This window comes from Manis pentadactyla, chromosome 5 (assembly GCF_030020395.1).
Source record: "Manis pentadactyla isolate mManPen7 chromosome 5, mManPen7.hap1, whole genome shotgun sequence".
NCBI classification, from domain to species: domain Eukaryota; kingdom Metazoa; phylum Chordata; class Mammalia; order Pholidota; family Manidae; genus Manis; species Manis pentadactyla.
The window spans coordinates 159,109,352-159,128,141 of NC_080023.1; the positions used below are offsets into that span (position 1 = coordinate 159,109,352).

The following is an 18,790-nucleotide window of genomic DNA, read 5'->3' on the forward strand; positions in this document are numbered from 1 at the left end:
ATTCCTTTTTATGACTCAGTAATATTCCACGATATATATTTACATCTTTTCTACCCATTCATCTATTGATACACACTTAGGTTTCTTCCATAGCTTGGTCATTGTAAATAATGCTGTAGTGAATATAGGGGTGCATATATTTCATTGAATTGGTGTTTTTGTTTTCTTTAGATAAATACCCAGAAGTTGGAATTGCTGGATCATATTGTAGTTCTATTTTTAATTTTTTGAGGAACCTCCATACTGGTTTCTATAGTGGCTGTACCAGTTTACATTCCCACCAACAGTGTAAGAGGGTTTCCTTATCTTCACATCCTTCTGACACTTGTTTTTTTTTGTCTTTTTGATAATAGCCAATTTTTTGTCTTATGGTGATCTTATTGTGGTTTTGATTGCATTTCCCTGATGATTTATGACATTGAGCATCTTTTAATGTACCTGTTGGCTATCTGTATGTCTTTGAAATAATGTCTATTCAAGACCTGTGCCCATTTTTTAATCAGGCATTTGGTTTTTTGATGTTAAGTTATATAAATTCTTTATGTTTTTTGGATATTAGCCCATTATCAAATGTATGATCTGCAGATATCCTCTACCATTCAGTAGGTTGCCTTTTTATTTTGTTGATCTCCTCTGTGCTTTTTTAGTTTGGTGTAGTCCCACTTGTTTATTTTAGCTTTTGTTACCCTTGCTTGAGGAGACTAGGCCAAAAAATTATTGCTAAGACTGGTGTCAGAGAACTTACTCCTATGTTGTCTTCTAGGAGATTTGTAGTTTCAGGTCTTAAATTCACATCCTTAATCCATTTTGAATTTATTTGTGTATATAGTGTAATATAGTGGTCCATTCTCATTCTTCTGCATGTAGCTGTCCAGTTTTCCTAACACCATTTATCGAAGGGACTGCCTTTTCCCCATTGTATATTCTTGCCTCTCTTATCATAGATTAATTGACCATATATTCTTGGTTTGTTCCTGGGTTCTCTGTTCTATCCCATTGATCTACGTGTGTTTTCATGCCAAATCATACCATTTTAATCACTATAGATTGTCACGTAGTTTGAAATCAGGGCTGTGATGCTCCAGCTTAGTTCTTCTTTCTCAAGATTGCTTTGGCTATTCAGGATCTTGTGGTTCCACCAAATTTTAGGATTATTTGTTCTAGTTCTGTGAAAAATGCCTTTGGTGTTTTGAGGATATTGCACTGAATCTGTAGATTGCTTTGGGTAGTATGGACATTGTAATAGTATTATTTCTTCCAATCCATGAGCATGGTGTATCTTACCATTGGTTTGTGTGAAGAAATCTGTCTTAAGTTTCTTTTATCAGTGTAATATAGTTTTCAGAGTACATGTCTTTCACCTCCTTGGTTAGACTTTTTGTTTTTATCCTTTTTGATGCAGTTGTAAGTGGGATTGTTTTCTTAATTTCTCTGATAGCTCGTTTATTAATGTGTAGAAATGGCACCAATTTCTGTATGTTAATTTTGTATCCTGTAACAGCTGAATTCATTTATTAGTTCTAATAGTCTTGGTGGTTTTTTTTAGGGTTTTCTATGTATATAGTGTCAAATAATCTACAAATAGTGATAGTTTTACTTCTTTTCCAATTTAGATGCCTTTTATTTCTTATTCTTGCCTAATTGCTGTGTCCTGGACTTCCAATACTATGTTGAATAAAAGTGATGAGAGTGGGTGTCCTTGTCTTGTTCCTGATCTTAAAGGAAAAGTTTTTAGCTTTTTACCATTAAATATGATGTTAGCTATGTATGTGTCATATATGGACTTTGTTATATTGAGGTATATTCCAGCTATACCTACTTTGTTGGAAGTTTTTAATCATAAATAGCAGCTGCATTTTATTAAATGCTTTTTCTGCATCAATTGATCATATGATTTTTATCATTCATTTTGTTACTGTAGTGTATAACATTGATTTGTGGATGTTTAACCATCCTTGCATCCCTGGAATAAATCCCACTTAATTGTGGTGTATGATTCTTTTAATGTATTTTTTAATTTGGTTTGCTAATATTTTGTTGAAGATTTTTGAATATATGTTTATCAGAGATATTGTTCTGTTATTTTCTTTTTTGTGTCTTTGTGTGGTTTTGGTAGCATGACTTATTCTTTTTGAGTAGGCTGGTTCCTAGCAATCTTGTTTCCTTTTATGAGTGCTCACTGATGATCTGCTTAGTAATTTGTCTCAAAGTTCTGTCTAGAATTCACTTAAACTTTCTATTCTACACTTTCTGGAATTTAGTTTCATCTCTTTTGCAAATTGGGCTATTTTCCTTTCTCATCACACCTTATTCATTCATGACTACAGGCAGTGGTTCAGTAGTCTCTTAGGCAAGTTCTCTTAGCCTCTGGGATATATGATTCAGATGGGTAAAGAGGCTAGAACTCACTTAGAGCAGCCAAATGCCTTCTTAAGATCTTACCCAAAGTATACTAAAACACCTCAACTGTGTATGTTCTTACCTTTCCATTTTAAATACTATTTTCTTTGGCAGAGAAAATAGTCAAAAAGTAAGAGTTGAGCAGTTCATCTTCCTTCCTGTTGTTTGTTAACACTGCATAATCTGGAAATGGAATGTGATTGAATTTATGTATATGATTTTCCAAATGATACATATGCAGATTAATGGAGAAAAATATCTAAAATTTCCTGTTTCTATACCTCCAATTTCTGGAAAGTCAAGGTGACCTATATTTGCTTTTTATTTCACAGAGCAAACAGTAATAATGTATAAAAGGTAAAAGCCAACATAGGCCTTTTAGAAATAAGTAATTAATTTTTTTCTTAAATCTTTGCTTAGGAAATGTCCCAGTATGTCTTAATACATGGAAAGTGCATTTTCTGGAATAAATCGGATAAATGTGTTCAGATGAATATGCTGTCAGTTGACAGTTTTTGGCAATAAAAGAGGTTAAAATTTTAAATCAACCTACTGAGATATAGATAGGGATGTGTGATAATTCTGTATGTATATTTTCTTTTATTTAGGTAAAATGGACCATGGAAGTAATTTGCTATGGACTGACTCTTCCATTGGATGGAGAGACTGTAAAATATTGTGTTGATGTATATACAGACTGGATTATGGCTTTAGTGTTGCCGAAAGATTCTATTCCATTGCCGGTTATTAAAGAGCCTAATCTATATGTTCAAAGTATACTAAAACACCTACAAAATCTTTTTGTACCAAGGTAAGCTATGTCCATCTACTGGCCTGTTAAGATCATAACGAAATATTCATAAATGTTACTTCTTTATATTGTAGGAGCTGTTTTCATTGTTCTTTGAACAGTAACTTTCCATTACTTGTTCAGTTAAAGAGTGTGTTAGTATGAATGATAGGAGAGATGTGCTTATGTAATGTTTACTAGGAATTTTTAACAGGTGGTATTCATTTTAAAGCCTTTTGGCTTTGCTTCTGAGATCTGCTAGCTTTTAGGTACAATTGACCCCTTTCCTTTCCATTCAAAAAAACATACTTTTGCCTATCATAATTCTCATCTCCACTTAAGCTAAAGGCAACTTAAGCCCTCAACCTTAAAATGATTTTTTCCTAAGAGAGAATGAAGACATTGAAGTAAGCAGTTTGAAACTATGGGCAAATTTATAGTAGGCCAAAAGATTATCTTGACAGTTTGTAACTGATTTTTCCCATCTTCTGAGACAAAGTCCTTAAATATCATGTAATGTAGGATATGTACCTGACTTGTACCTATGTTTTTTCCCCCTAATCGAAAAGAATTATATGTCACTGTAAAGAATTTGGGAATAAAGAAAATAATGGAGAAGAAAGCATTAATTCCCTACCCATTTGTGGGGATTTCCTAAAAGAAAAATAATTTTTTAGCTTTTTTGCAAGGAAGCTTGTCTCCTTTTGGAAAAGTTCTGGTTAGACCTTTTGGTTTATTCAGAGGGACTTTGAATCAACTCTAAATTTTAGCTTTTTAAATTTAAAAGGAAAATTACTTAGGAAAATCTGAATTTAAAAAAGAAAAATCTCCGTTAAGGACTCTGTTGCATAGAATCAAGAGGTTAACTCCTTACCTTGAGTGAAATAATTGCTGTAATCTGTTCCCTAAACAGATTAACTACTACTAATTCTGCATGAGCACCGCTCCTTGGTTGGTTAGCCTCATAAACATATTCCTCTAAGGTTCCTTAAAGATCTTCCCTGTCATTTCCTTCCTCTACTCTCTCTCTTAGCTATCCACATCTCACTCTTACTGTTCTTCTTAAATTCTGCCTTGTAAAGAAGTCTTTCCTGACCTTCCAGGCCCACGGTGATTACAACTTCTCTGAACTTGATGGTACTTTCTATGTCACTCTTGTATCTCTTCACTGTTTTATTGCTTATCTTTTAAAATGTGTATGTCTCATTTTCCCATCTAACCAGCTTGAGGAGCTATATAGTGGGCTTGCACAGTGCCTGGTGCAGTACTGGTATTACTTTAGGTGTTGATTAAATGCTGGCCATACAGTGTCTATTGCAACTACTCAGTCATCTCTGTTGGTGTAGAGAAAGCCATAGTATGCAAATGAATGAGCATGGGTGTGTTCCAAAAAACTTTATTTAGAAAAACAGCAGGCCAAATTTGACCCATGGGCTTCTGTTTTAGAACAGTTTTTCTGAAGATCACAAGTTAGAGTGAGGATTATCTGGTATTTAGACCTTTCTGTTAATTTTTTAGTATCAATTACCTTGTTTCTTTTTGCCTTAAAAACTTGGACATTGCTCCTAAATTTAGGCCTTTTGAGTGAGGCTACGCCATCTAAGGAACAGGTGTTTCCTTCCTGCTACTGAGGAGGTACCTGGAAATGGCAGGCAGGCCTAGGTTACCTTTGGGAGACTTGCAGTGTTACTGCTAACTTGAAAGAATGTCAGCACCAGGTCTACTAGTGGTGTTTTTATTTCTTATTCTGGGCTTCTTCTTAAGTGGCTAGATGAGGTTTGTGGATGTTACATAATTCCTTACTTTTCTAAAAGTAGCCAGTGCAACAGACACAAGCTTGAGCCTCATGGCTTCCCATGGGCGAGATATCTCCAGCTGAACTTGGGACATCTCCCTGCTCTTGGGGACTCTTGGCTTTTCCTAGGTGAATGACTTCTTTAGAAAAAACTTAGTAATGTTACTTGTTTGCAACTCCGGAATAAGTGTGAGTTTTTCTGGGTCATGGCCCAGAAAGGAGTTGAAAGGACACTCACTTCATATTCTGGATTTCTTGAGGAGGCTTTGAGATTCCCAACTCTGATTTAGACATGGTTTACCAGTTCTTTGTGGCATGAGTCATAATGTATAGAAAATTGTTCTCAAGATTTATTTCAGTAATATTAGGTATTTGTTTTGAGTTTCACATAGGAGGTCTGGAGGCCAGCTCACCAGTTTTTAATGTGCAGGTTTCTTCCTATTCCCCAAATTCTCAGGTGGTCCAGTTTGGAAAGTGAGGATAAGAGCTGGGACTTCAACCTCTATCTTCCTTTTCAACCCTGGCCCCAATACTTTGATCTGTTTTATTTCCTTGGGGATAAAATGGTCCTGTAGGCTAAAGAGAGTTATAAAACTGTTTTAGGTTATCTTGGGAACCCTTGAAACCCCCTTCTTAGGTTAAGATGCCTTTTTTATTAGAACAGCCGTAGCAGTTGCTCATTTATGAGGCACTTGCCTCCATACTTAACAGTTTTTGGAACCTGTTAGGATATTCCACTGGGTCTGTAGGCCCTTCACTAGCAGACATTAGCTTCAAAGGGACTATCAGCACTATGAAATCATGTTCAGAATTCTTGTTAATGTGTATTTTTAAAAATGTAAAAAGAACACAAAGGCCATGTTGCTTCAGTGTAAGCAGCAGAGGTGGCTGTGGCCATTTATTCATTCATTCAGTAGAAACCTATTGAGTGCCTATTATGTACCGGGCACATTTTAGATTTAGAAAATCCAAAGGCTTGCAATCTAGTACTCACCCTCCTGCCAACCCCCAGAAGCTTTTTAATTCTCATACAAGTGATGGGTTGAGATCCCAGACTGCCAAACTATGGCAGAAGTGGCTTTAAACTGAAGAGGGTGCACTAGTTCTGTCTTAATGATGCTGTTAGAGAGTGTCACTGGACCATTGGTTGCTGTGTACGTAAGTCACCTGTCCTTAAGCTATTGCTTTCTCTCCTCAAGGCTTATCAGTGATATCTGTCTTCTTCAGACAGGAACAGGGATCCAGTCAGATCAGACTATGCTTACAGGTCCTGAGAGCCATTCAGAAACTGGCTCGTGAGTCATCCATCATGGCCCGAGAAACCTGGGAAGTCTTACTATTGTTTCTTCTACAGATTAATGATATACTTCTAGCCCCACCAACTGTTCAAGGTTTGTTTACTTTTTTCTAATTTGTTTCTGAGCTCCAAATACAGTTCATGTTTAAACTCAACGAGTAGTAGATTCAGTGGGGATTTAAATTTTCACATAACAGTTGACAAACCAAGGTTAACAATTCTTAGAATGGAGGCCCTCAAAGGCCCATATTAAGTTATTTCACCTTAAGTGATGATTTGCATAGTAGAGAGGGACTCAGTGAATTTATGCATGTTTGATAATGGTAAGAACAGTAGTTTGTTTAATATATTAGGCTAGAACCTGTATAAGAAGCAACTAACCAATTAGAGCCTGTAGGTAATGTACTTGATTACAAGGTAGTTATCAAAATAGACTGAAAACTTGTTAGCTACAGAGGATATTTTTTTCAGCAAATGAAACCTATAAAGTCTTAAAGTGTTCTGTTTGGAAGTATGCCATTCATGACTTAGCCATTAAAAGCCTCCAATTTTATAAGACTTGAGAGTATATTTTAGAAGCCCTGCTTTTTATGTTACAGCACAGTATATATATGCTATACGTTGATATTCTAATTCCAAGTTCCCTTGTTCCTTATTCATCTGTTTAGTCTCTTTACTAACACACATGTCACAGGGCTTCTGCTTTCATACAAATACAGTGTTCAGGAAACTATTTAAAGGAAATCACCGAATTTCATTGTTAAAGGGGACCCCATATTAGGAATATCTTCTCTGGTATTGACAATAGCTGGCCAGTCATTGATTCATTGGCTCTTTGCTACACACTGCCATGCCAGAGCTCTCAGCAACACAGGGCAGGCAGTTGGTCCCCTCCTGGGACTTACTATTGTTGTAACTTTGTTTTTGCTCATTTGAAATATGCATCCTTATAACTTTTCCCATGAGTCCTAAGTTTGCCTTCTAGAGCTATATAGAGTACAGCCACTGCTTTTCTCCCTAAGTTACAGGGCTCAGAACAGAGAAACAGCTCTGTTTTCTTGGTTGAGGCTATGTGCTGCACAGCACCAGTCCTTTTTGCTCCATGCTATCTCCCTTGAAGGGTGGCATTCAAACACCTGAAGCATTTTATAACAAAGTTTGGAGGTAAAAAGACTTGGGTATTTGTTCTGATTCCTTCACTTGCTGTGTGAATTTGGACAAGCTACTTAAATTTCCTGAGCTTACATTTTTTCACTTAAAAGATGAGTATAATTGGTAATAGGTAGTATAAATGCCTATCCTGCAGAATTATGTGAGGATTAAGTGAGGTCATATATATGAACCACTTGGAACAGAAACTGACTCGTAGTAGTCATTCATAATAGACATTTGTCCTTTCCCTTCTCCCCTCTGTGCTCCTGTCCCACTTGCTGGAAGATAAAGATCTTTGATAAGAACCAAGCAGGGCTATTTGAAAACTTTCAAAGTGATACTTGATTGATAAATCCATGATTTCCTTCATAGGAGCTCCTAAGAATAGTTTTTGTCCATACTATTAAATTATTATTTGAAGTCAAATGTAACATTAGTTATTTTAATTTTTTGACCAATTCTTTCAAATTCGTGAATTAAAGATTTACTTTAAAAGTATGCCAAAGGAATGTTTTCTTTTTGTTGGTAAGGTGGCATTGCTGAGAATCTAGCAGAGAAGTTGATTGGTGTTCTCTTTGAGGTTTGGTTACTAGCTTGTACTCGGTGCTTCCCAACACCTCCGTACTGGAAAACAGCCAAGGAGATGGTGGCTAACTGGAGGCACCACCCAGCAGTGGTAGAGCAGTGGAGCAAGGTCATCTGTGCACTCACGTCAAGGTAGGTTATCATCATTGACTTGCCTTCCTTCAGCTGTCAGGCCTTAGACAGCTTTCCCCTAGTTCTTTGTCTTTCTGGGATTCATGAAATACACTGTAAAGAGCCTGTATCCTGTGTCTGTAAATACTGATTGTACTTTAGATATAGAATTGAATCACTTTTAAAAAACAGATACAGCAGTTTGGCTAGTGTCTTTCTAATCTAAAACCTTTCAGATTAAGCAAGTATCTTGGGGGAACAGATCAAATCTGGGCTTTCTTCCTCCCCACCCAATCCCACTCTTACTCTGATTTTTAAAATATTCATGATCATTGTTTTAAAAATACAAACCATATAGAGAGGTATAACAGGAAAATTTAAGTTCACAAAAAATCCTATTATATGTTTATACATAATTTTGCAGAAATGGGACCATACTATAATGTGCCACATTATAACCAAAGTAGGCAATGTTTTATACAATAATTTTACCTTTTTTATCATTTGTATTTAGTATCAACACTACTCTATGAGTAAACTGTTGGACTTCATTTTTTTCAAACTTGTTTTTTCATTTCAGTCCTATGTATTTTAATAAATAACTCTAAAAGATGGTTATTTTAAAAATATAATTGTAATACCATTATCACACCTAAAAAAATGTTAACAATTCTTTAATATCAGTTAGTCGTTCAGTGTTCAAATTCCCTTGAATGTCTTAATTTGTTCTCTTTTTACAGTTAATTCCATTGAATCAGAAAACAAGGTTAAGACATTGCATTTGGTTGATTGGTTCCTTAAGCCTATTTGACACTATAGTTTCCTGCTCTCTCATTTTTATTTCTTTGCATTTTTGTTGCTGTTGAAGAACTGGGTGGTTTGTCTTACTTAGTATTTCATATTCTGGATTTTTCTATTTCCTAGATGTTGACTTGTTTCTCTGTCCCATTTATTTCTTGTCAAATGATAGTGAGATCTAGAGACTTGATTTGATTTAGGTGTGAATGGTGGCGGGTGGCAGTATGGAGGTAGGAACAATTAATTTGTAGGTGATACTTTATATATTTATAATCATTTAAACTAAAAGATAAACGTTTGGAATATTCTGTAGATTCTGTTATATCTTGGTATAGCTGATTTTTATCACATTAACTACGTGCCTTTTTTTGTTCTTAAATGGGTCTTGAGAACGTATTTTTAATGGCTTTGTATTTTTCCATTATACAAATGCTATTATAATCTATTCAATAATTTTGCTGTTGTTTTGATATTTATATTGTTCCTAGTGTTTTACTTAAAAAAATATTGCTGATATGAATGCTTCACACATAGTCTGTGTGTGTATTCTGGTTATTTCATTAAGATATAATCTCTAAATGTAGAATAATTGAGTTAAAGAGCTTTGAACAATTTTAATACATTTGGAAAATTACTATTTTATTAAGCAATTGAATTGCTTTTAAGGTACACCATAAGTTCTAAACTTCATTTAAAGTTATGAAGCAGCTGTTATGAGTAAATTACAGCTTAGTTGTGTTGAAGGAGTTTGCAGGAGGAGAAATCTTTTAAATAATTTAAATAATAATATAATTTCTTAGACTAATTATATAAATATTGCATATTGTATGATTATATAATTTAGTACTTACATTGCAATTGTTTATAAATTTTAATTTATAACTGAATTAATAATTTGTAATTTTACATTATAAACATAACATACAGTAAAATATTAAAATTTCTAATGTGAAATTTAAGTTATAAAATTATAATTTTATAAGTAATTTCATGATTTATAAAATTTAAATGATACATGAATATATAAGTACTTTAGATAAATTTATAATATAAATTATATAACTTATAAAGCAAATAAATATGTAACAGTTGAGTTATGGACAATAAGTTATTTCAAGCAGTTGTCTTTTAAAATTTCAAACATCTTTTACAAAACTAGAAATCTTTGTTTTTCTATTTTATAAACAAAGGTTTTCATTTATCTTTTTCACCTCAGTGAAATATTATGCATGTTTCATCTATTTCCTCTTACCATATTTTTTTTATATTTTAATACTTGACAATATTTTTATTCTGTTAAGAAATGAACTCAGTGGTGTGCATTTCTTTATTTTCCAGATTGCTGCGCTTTACATATGGTCCTTCATTTCCTCCATTTAAAGTTCCTGATGAAGATGCCAATCTGATCCCTCCTGAAATGGATAATGAGTGTGTTGCACAGACCTGGTTTCGCTTTTTACATATGTTAAGGTACTATTACTAATATTTTATGTGTTCTTTACCTAGCAAGTGTCTTAAGGCATAAACCATGGTGTAACTATCTTGTTGGAATTCAGAGTATGGCTGCTAAACAAGATTGTCAGATGGAGCCAATAGGACAACATGCACATCTATATCATGTACCTCCTGCTTTTCCTATCCCAGCAGGGTCAGGCTATCCTCAGCTGCTCTTCCATACTCTTTAGGAGCTTGTCCCTGTGGTAGAAGCAGCATTTGTTCCCTTGCCTACCTCTGCAGCCTGGATGATATTTCTCTAGGATTCGGTCACATACTATGGAGATTGGAGCCTGTTTTGCTTTTCTCTGTGACCTGACTGGGATGCACTGACTGGGCATCCTAGCTCTCAGGGCCCCTCCTCTAGTAGGTTTGTTGTTTAAAATGTCACTGAGGGATACACCCTAAAATTTCAGAGGGATAAATTGCTATTTCCTGTTATCTTTTTCTTTATGGTAATTCTATTCCTTTCCATTTCACTGTTCCCTTCCTTTCTCTTTGCTGGCCCCATCCTTGTGCTCGGTGAAACTTTCATTCTTTATATATGATCTTGATTCTTAAACCATTTCCTTCTGTATCTTTTTATGGTTTGACTAGCTTCATTTTTCTATTTGTATATTAGTGATTCTAAATTACTCTATATGACCTTTTATAAATTATGTTGACCATTGTATCATTTCCTTTTTCTGTTTGTGGTTTGTTCTTTTCATCTTTCAGGTTACCAGTTTTTTAGTGCCTTTTTCTGTGATCATTTTCTTTAAAATAAAAAAATGTAAATGTAAAATTAGAAATTCTGTCTGTCTTTGATCAGATATTCACCTATGATTTCTTCTGACTTTGTTTTGTGACATTGTGCCTTTTAATATATACTAGATTTTATCTTTGGGTCATGTATTCTTCCCTTAACCTCTTCATTTATTCTTTTTTTTTTTTTTTTTTAACAAGGTAAATTTTTTTTTTAAAAAGGTATCATTGATACACATTCCTATGAAGGTTTCACAAGAAAAACAGTGTGTTTGCTACATTCACCCATATTATTGAGTCTCCCCCATATTCCATTGCAGTCACTGTCCATCTGTGTAGTAAGATGACACAGAGTCACTACTTGTCTTCTCTGTGCTATACTGTCTTCCCCATGACCCCATACACACCATGTGTACTAATCATAATACCCTTCAATCCCCTTCTTCCTGTTTTCCCTACCTGCCCTCCCCCAACCCTCCCCTTTGGTAACCGCTAGTTCCTTCTTGGAGTTTGTGAGTCTGCTGCTGTTTTGTTCCTTCAGTTTTGTTTCATTGTTATACTCCACAAATGAGGGAAATCATTTGGTATTTGTCTTTCTCACTGAGCATAATACCCCTAGCTCCATCCATGTTGTTGCAAATGGTAGGATTTGTTTCTTTCTTATGGTTGAATAGTATTCCATTGTGTATATGTACCACATATTCTTTATCAGTTCATCTACTGATGGACACTTAGGTTGCTTCCATATCTTGGGTATTGTAAAAAGTGTTGCAGTAAACATATGGCTGCATACGTCTTTTTGAATCTGAGAACTTGTTTTTTTCGGGTAAATTCCTAGGAGTGGACCAAGAAGGGACTAGTGGTTATTAAAGGGGAGGGAGGTGGGTAGGGCAGGTTGGGAGGGAGGGAGAAGGGGATTGAGGGGTATTATGATTGGTACACATGGTGTGGGGGGATCATGGGGAAGACAGTGTAGCAGAGAAGGCAAATAGTCACTCTGTGGCATCTTACTACACTTATGGACAATGCAATGGGGTATGAGGAGGAACTCGATAATAAAGGGTGAATGTAGTAACCACATTGTTTTTCATGTGAAACCTTCATAAGAGTATATCAATAATACTTTAATAAAAAATAAAATAAAATATGGAATGTTACACTTTTCAAAAAAAAAAATCTCTAGGAATGGAATTCCCAGGTCAAATGGTATTTCTATTTTTAGTTTTTTGAGGAACCTACATATTGCTTTCCACAATGATTGAGCTAATTTACATTCCCACCAGCACTGTCGGAGGTTTCCCCTTTCCTCGCATCCTCGCCAGCATTTCTTCCTAGTCTTTTCGATGTTGGCCATCTTAACTGGTGTGAGGTGATATCTCATTGTGGTTTTAATTTCCATTTCCCTGATAATTAGCAATGTGGAGCATCTTTTCATGTGCCTGTTGGCCATCTGATTTCTTCTTTGGAGAATTGTCTGCTCATATCCTCTGCCCATTTTTTAATCGGGATATTTGTTTTTTTTGGGTGTTGAGGCATGCAAGTTCTTTATATATTTTGGATGTTAACCCCTTCTCAGATAAGTCATTTACAAATATATTCCTTCATACTTTTGGGTGCTTTTTTGTTCTGCTGATGGTGTCCTTTGCTGTACAGAAGCTTTTTAGCTTGATGTAGTCCCATTTGTTCATTTTTCTTTTGTTTCCCTTGCCCGAGCAGATGCATTCGGGAAAAAGTTGTTCATGCTTATATTCAAGAGATTTTTGCCTGTGTTTTCATCTAAGAGTTTTATGGTTTAATGACTTACATTCAGGTCTTAATTCCATTTTGAGTTTACTTTTGTGTCTGGGGTTAGACAGTAATCCAGTTTAATTCTCTTGCATGAAGCTGTCCAGTTTTGCCAACACCAGCTGTTGAAGAGGCTGTCATTTCCCCATTGTATGTCCATGGCTCTTTTATCATTTATTAATTGGCCATATATGTTTGGTTTATATCTGGGCTCTCTAGTCTGTTCTATTGATCTATAGATCTGTCCTTGTGCCAGTACCAAATTGTCTTGATTACTGTGGCTTTGTAGCAGAGCTTGAAGTCAGGGAGCATAGTCCCACCAGCTTTATTCTTCCTTCTCAGGATTGCTTTGGCTATTTGGGGTCTTTTGTGGGTCCATATGAATTTTAGAACTATTTGTTCCAGTTTGTTGAAGAATGCCATTGGTATTTTGATAGGGACTGCATTGAATCTGTAGATTGCTTTAGGCAGGATGGCCATTCTGAGAATATGAATTCTTCCTATCCATGAGCACGGATGTGTTTCCATTTATTAGTATCTTCTTTAATTTCTCTCATGAGTGTCTTGTATTTGTCAGGGTATAGGTCTTTCACTTCCTTGGTTAGGTTTATTCCTAGGTATTTTATTCTTTTTGATGCTACTATGAATGGAATTGTTTTCCTGATTTCTCTTTCTATTATTTCATTGTTAGTGTATAGGAAAGCCACAGATTTCTGTGTGTTAATTTTGTATCCTGCAACTTTGCTGTATTCCGATATCAGTTCTAGTAGTTTTAGAGTGGAGTCTTTAGGGTTTTTTATGTACAATATCATGTCATCTGCAAAGAGGGACAGTTTAACTTCTTCCTTGCCAATCTGGCTGCCTTTAATTTCTTTGTGTTGTCTGATTGCCGTGGCTAGGACCTCCAGAACTATGTTGAATAGAAGTGGGGAGACTGGGCATCCTTGTCTTGTTCCCAATCTTAAAGGAAAAGCTTTCAGCTTCTCGCCGTTTGTTATAATGTTGGCTGTGGGTGGGGAGACTGGGCATCCTTGTCTTATTCCCAATCTTAAAGGAAAAGCTTTCAGCTTCTCACTGTTTGGTATAATGTTGGCTGTGGGTTTATCATATATGGCCTTTATTATGTTGAGGTGCTTGCCCTCTTTACCCATTTTGTTGAGAGTTTTTATCATGAATGGATGTTGAATGCTTTTCAGCATCTATGGAGATGATCATGTGGTGTTTGTCCTTTTTGTTGATGTGGTGGATTATGTTGATGGATTTTCGAATGTTGTACCATCCTTGCATCCCTGAGATGAATCCCACTTGATCATGGTGTATGATCCTCTTGATATATTTTTGAATTCGGTTTGCTAATATTTTGTTGATTATTTTTCATCTATGTTCATCAGGGATATTGGTCTGTAGTTTTCTTTTATTGTGGTGTCTTTGCCTGGTTTTGGTATTAGAGTGATGCTGGCCTCGTAGAATGACTTTGGAAGTATTCCCTTCTCTTCTACTGTTTGGAAAACTTTAAGGAGGATGGGTATTAGGTCTTCACTAATGTTTGATAAAATTCAGCGGTGAAGCCATCTGGTGCAGGGATTTTGTTCTTTGGTAGTTTTTTGATTACCAGTTCAATTTCATTGCTGGTAATCAGTCTGTTCATATTTTCTGTTTCTTTCTGGGTCAGCCTTGGAAGGTTGTATTTTTCTAGAAAGTTGTCCATTTCTTCTAGGTTATGCAGTTTGTTAGCATATAATTTTTCATAGTATTCTCTAATAATTCTTTGTATTTCTGTGATGTCCATAGTGATTTTTCCTTTCTCACTTCTGATTCTGTTGATGTGTGTTGACTCTCTTTTTTTCTTGATAAGTCTGGCTAGGGGTTTATCTATTTTGTTTATTTTCTCGAAGAACCAGCTCTTGCTTTCATTGATTCTTTCTATTGTTTTTTTTTTCTTGATTTTATTTATTTCTGCTCTTATCTTTATTATCTCCCTCCTTCTACTGACTTCGGGCTTCATTTGTTCTTCTTTTTCTAGTTTCGTTAATTGTGAGTTTAGACTGTTCGTATGGGATTGTTCTTTCCTGAGGTAGGCCTGTATTGCAATATACTTTCCGTTTAGTACAGCCTTTACTGCGTTGTGCAGATTTTGCGGTGTTGAATTATTGTTGTCATTTGTCTCCATATATTGCTTGATCTCTGTTTTTATTTGGTTGTTTATCCATTGGTTATTTAGGAGTATGTTTGAAGCCTCCATGTGTTTTTGGGGTTTTTCATTTTCTTTGCGTAATTTATTTCTAGTTTCATACCTTTGTGGTCTGAGAAACTGGTTGGTACAATTTCAATCTTGTTGAATTTACCATGGCTCCTTTTGTGGCTTCCTTGTTTCACATACGTAGGTGCTCCTGTGTTGGGAGCATAGATATTTATAGTGGTTATATCTTTTTGTTGGATTGACCCTTCAATCATTATGTAATGTCCTTCTTTGTCTCTTGTGACTTTCTTTATTTTGAAGTCTACTTTTTCTGTTACAAGTACTGCAAACTCCTGCTTTTTTCTCCCCATTAGTTGCATGAAATATCTTTTTCCATCGCTTCACTTTTAGTCTGTGTATGTCTTTGGGTTTAAAGTGAGTCTCTTGTAAGCAGCATATAGATGGGTCTTGTTTTTTTATCCATTCAGTGACCCTATGTCTTTTGATTGGTGCATTCAGTCCATTTATATTTAGGCTGATTATCGATAGGTATGTACTTATTACTGTTGCAGGCTTTAGATTCGTGCTTACCAAAGGTTCAGTGTTAACTTCCTTACTATCTAAGAGTCTAACTTAACCCACTTAATATGCTATTACAAACACAATCTTAAGGTTCTATTTTTTTCTCCTCCTTTTTCTTCCTCCTCCATTCTTTATGTAGTAGGTCTCATATTCTGTACTGTTTGTCTATCCCTTGACTGACTTTGGGGGTAGTTGACTTGATTTTGCATCTGCTTAGTAATTAACTGGTTTCCTTTCTTTACTGTGGTTTTATTTCCTCTGGTGACAGCTATATTATATAGCTGTCTCTCCAAAATACACTGTAGAGATGGTTTGTGGGAGGTAAATTCTCTCAGCTTTTGCTTATCTGGGAATTGTTTTATCCTTCCTTCAAATTTAAATGATAATATTGCCAGGTATTCTTGGTTCTAGGCCCTTCTGCTTTATTGCATTAAATATATCATGCCACTCCCTTCTGGCCTGTAAGATTTCTGATGATAGGCTGATGGGTTTTCCTTTGTACGTGATCTTTTTTCTCTCTCTGGCTGCTTTTAATATTCTGTCCTTATTCTTGATCTTTGCCATTTTTATTATTATTTGTCTTGGTGTTGTCTTCCTTGGGTCCTTTGTGTTGGGAGATCTGTGCATCTCCATGGCCTGAGAGACTATCTCCTTCCCCAGACAGGGGAAGTTTTCAGCAATTACCTCCTCAAAGACACTTTCTATCCCTTTTTTTCTCCCTTTTTCTTCTGGTACCCCTATAATGCGAATATTGTTCTGTTTGGACTGGTCACACAATTCTCTCAATATTCTTTCATTCCTAGAGATCCTTTTTTCTCTCTCTGCCTCAGCTTTTTGGTATTTCTCTTCTCTAATTTCTATTCCATTTACTGTCTCCTCTACTTCATCTAATCTGCTTTTTAATCCCTCCATTGCATGTTTCATTTCAGATACTGTATTTCTTGATTGAATCTCACTCCTGAATTCTTCCCTGAGTTCTTGAATATTTTCCTGTACCTCCATGAGCATGTTTATCATTTTTATTTTGAAATCTCTTTCAGGAAGATTGATGAGTTCAGTTTCACTTGGCCCTCTTTCTGGTGTTTGTAGGATTTTGGTTTGAACCAGGTTCCTTTGAAGTTTTATATTTGTAGGTGTTGCACTGTAGTGCCCAGAAGCCCTATCTGTGTAGTTTCTCTGTCCCATGTCTGATGGCGGGGGTTGCTCGCAAGCAGTACTGTTGCCTCAGGTGGGGAAAGAGCTATTTCCTGCTTCCCAGCTGCAATGCCTGTCTCCACTGCCAGAACCAGTGGGCCGAGAGCATAGGTAGAAGCCTCTATGCTTTGCGATTGTAGCTGCTGTAGGTGGAGCTTTCCTCTGGCTAGCTTGGTACTAGGGCAGGGGCAGCCGGTTTGTGAGCTGGTGCTGGCTTGAGGGAAGGCACAGCAGGCTGTGTATCACTGTGGGGATCCTCAGCGCTGCATAGCCAGCCAGGGGTATGGAGCTCCTGAAAGTTTTCAGCCTGCTGTGCAGTGTGCACCTGGACAATTTTGTTCACCTGTCCTTTCTCCTGAGCAGCAAGCTCTGTGCAATCCTTGCCCCTTTAGCAGCCCTCTCACTGTTAGGAAGTCTCTTAGGTTGCCCACCTTTCTTTCGTCCCAGAGCAGCCGGATGTAGATCCCTGGTTTCCACAAGTGACTGGAATCTCAGTCTCTCTAAGTATTCCACCTGTCTTAGCATTCCAACCCCACTAATCTCTGGAGCACCATGCAATGTAGGTTCTTGCTCCCAGAGCACATCTCCAGGGCTGGGTGTTCCGCAGTCCTAGGCCTCCACCCTCTCCATTTCTCTTCCTCCCGCCGGTGAGTTGAGTTGGGGTGGGGGAAGGGCTTGGGTCCCGCCAGATCACTGCTTTGGTATGTTACCCTGTTCTGTGAGGTCTGTTCTTTTCTCCAGGTTTATGCAGTCTGGTACAGGTTTCTTTCCTGTTGCTTTTTAGGATTAGTTGTATTAACTGTATTTTCATATTATATGTGGTTTTCGGAGGAGGGCTCTGTCTCACCTCTCACACCACCATCTTTAATCCTGTCTCCTTCATTTATCCTTATATAACACTCACTTTCAATTATTTAAACTTTATAATAGTTATGTACGGTAGGACTAATGTCTTTTTCCCTTTTTCCATTTCTTAGAATTTTTAAATCTCTTCTTGCCTAACATTTCAGATTAATTTTAGAATCAGTTTGATAACAAATTACAAAACACAAGGAAATAGAAATCCCACAGAAGCTTTTAGGACTTGGATTTTGTATTCATAGGATAAGGAACTTGTCCTACTTTAGCAGAGGAACTTGAAAATCTCAGTGGCATATGCAGTAAAGGTTTCATAAAGTCTGGGGCAGGGAGTGAATCTGCTTACATAGTCATTTAGGGACCCAGTTTGGCATCTTCGACATGTGACTCTATTAAGCCTCAGCTTTGTAAGCAGGAGCCTCTGTATATGGCTAACAGATGAAGAGAGAGCAAGTAAAATTGTGTGGCAGGTGTTTATGGACCAGGCCTTGAAGTGAGGTAAATCCCTGGTACCCATATTCCATTGGCCAGAACTCACACGCATGCTTCATTGCAGAGAACATAGGAAGAACAGAAACTAGTGAACAGCTAGCCAGACTCTTCCAAAGATGGGAATTGTATTGAGCCTGTTTTTGTATTGACGAAAAGTTGATGTAATAAATTGAGTCTGCCTTTCTAAGAGTATGTATTTTTCTTTTCAAGAATCTTGAAATCTTACAGAAGTGTTCTGTAGTTTCCTTAACAAAGATCTGCATGTTTCTTTTACCATTATTCCTAGGTATTTATTGCTGATGTTGTGAAGGTTAATTTTTTCCCATTATATCTTATAAGTGGCTATTGCTGCTGTAAAGAAAATTTTTTACTTTGTTTTATATTTACATGTTTGGGTATTTAAAGGAATTCTGAATATTTCACTGATTCCTTTGAAATTTCTAAATATAATGGACACATGTCTGCAAAGAAGTGTCTTTTTTCTAGTAATTCAGACTGTGGTAATTAATTAAAAGTGCTTTGGTTGCAGTAAGA

General features: G+C 36.2%; 1 protein-coding gene across 6 annotated transcripts in view; it reads left to right on the plus strand.

Moving 5' to 3' along the window:
* Window positions 1-18,790, plus strand: part of RALGAPB (Ral GTPase activating protein non-catalytic subunit beta) — a 108,885-nt gene that overhangs the window by 17,011 nt on the left and 73,084 nt on the right. For all 6 annotated transcript variants that reach the window (XM_036902295.2, XM_036902297.2, XM_036902298.2 and 3 more), the window contains 4 exons: window positions 3,009-3,211; window positions 6,213-6,376; window positions 7,965-8,151; window positions 10,267-10,398. In XM_036902295.2, the coding sequence (XP_036758190.2) occupies window positions 3,009-3,211; window positions 6,213-6,376; window positions 7,965-8,151; window positions 10,267-10,398 (686 nt within the window). The remainder of the gene's footprint in view (window positions 1-3,008; window positions 3,212-6,212; window positions 6,377-7,964; window positions 8,152-10,266; window positions 10,399-18,790) is intronic.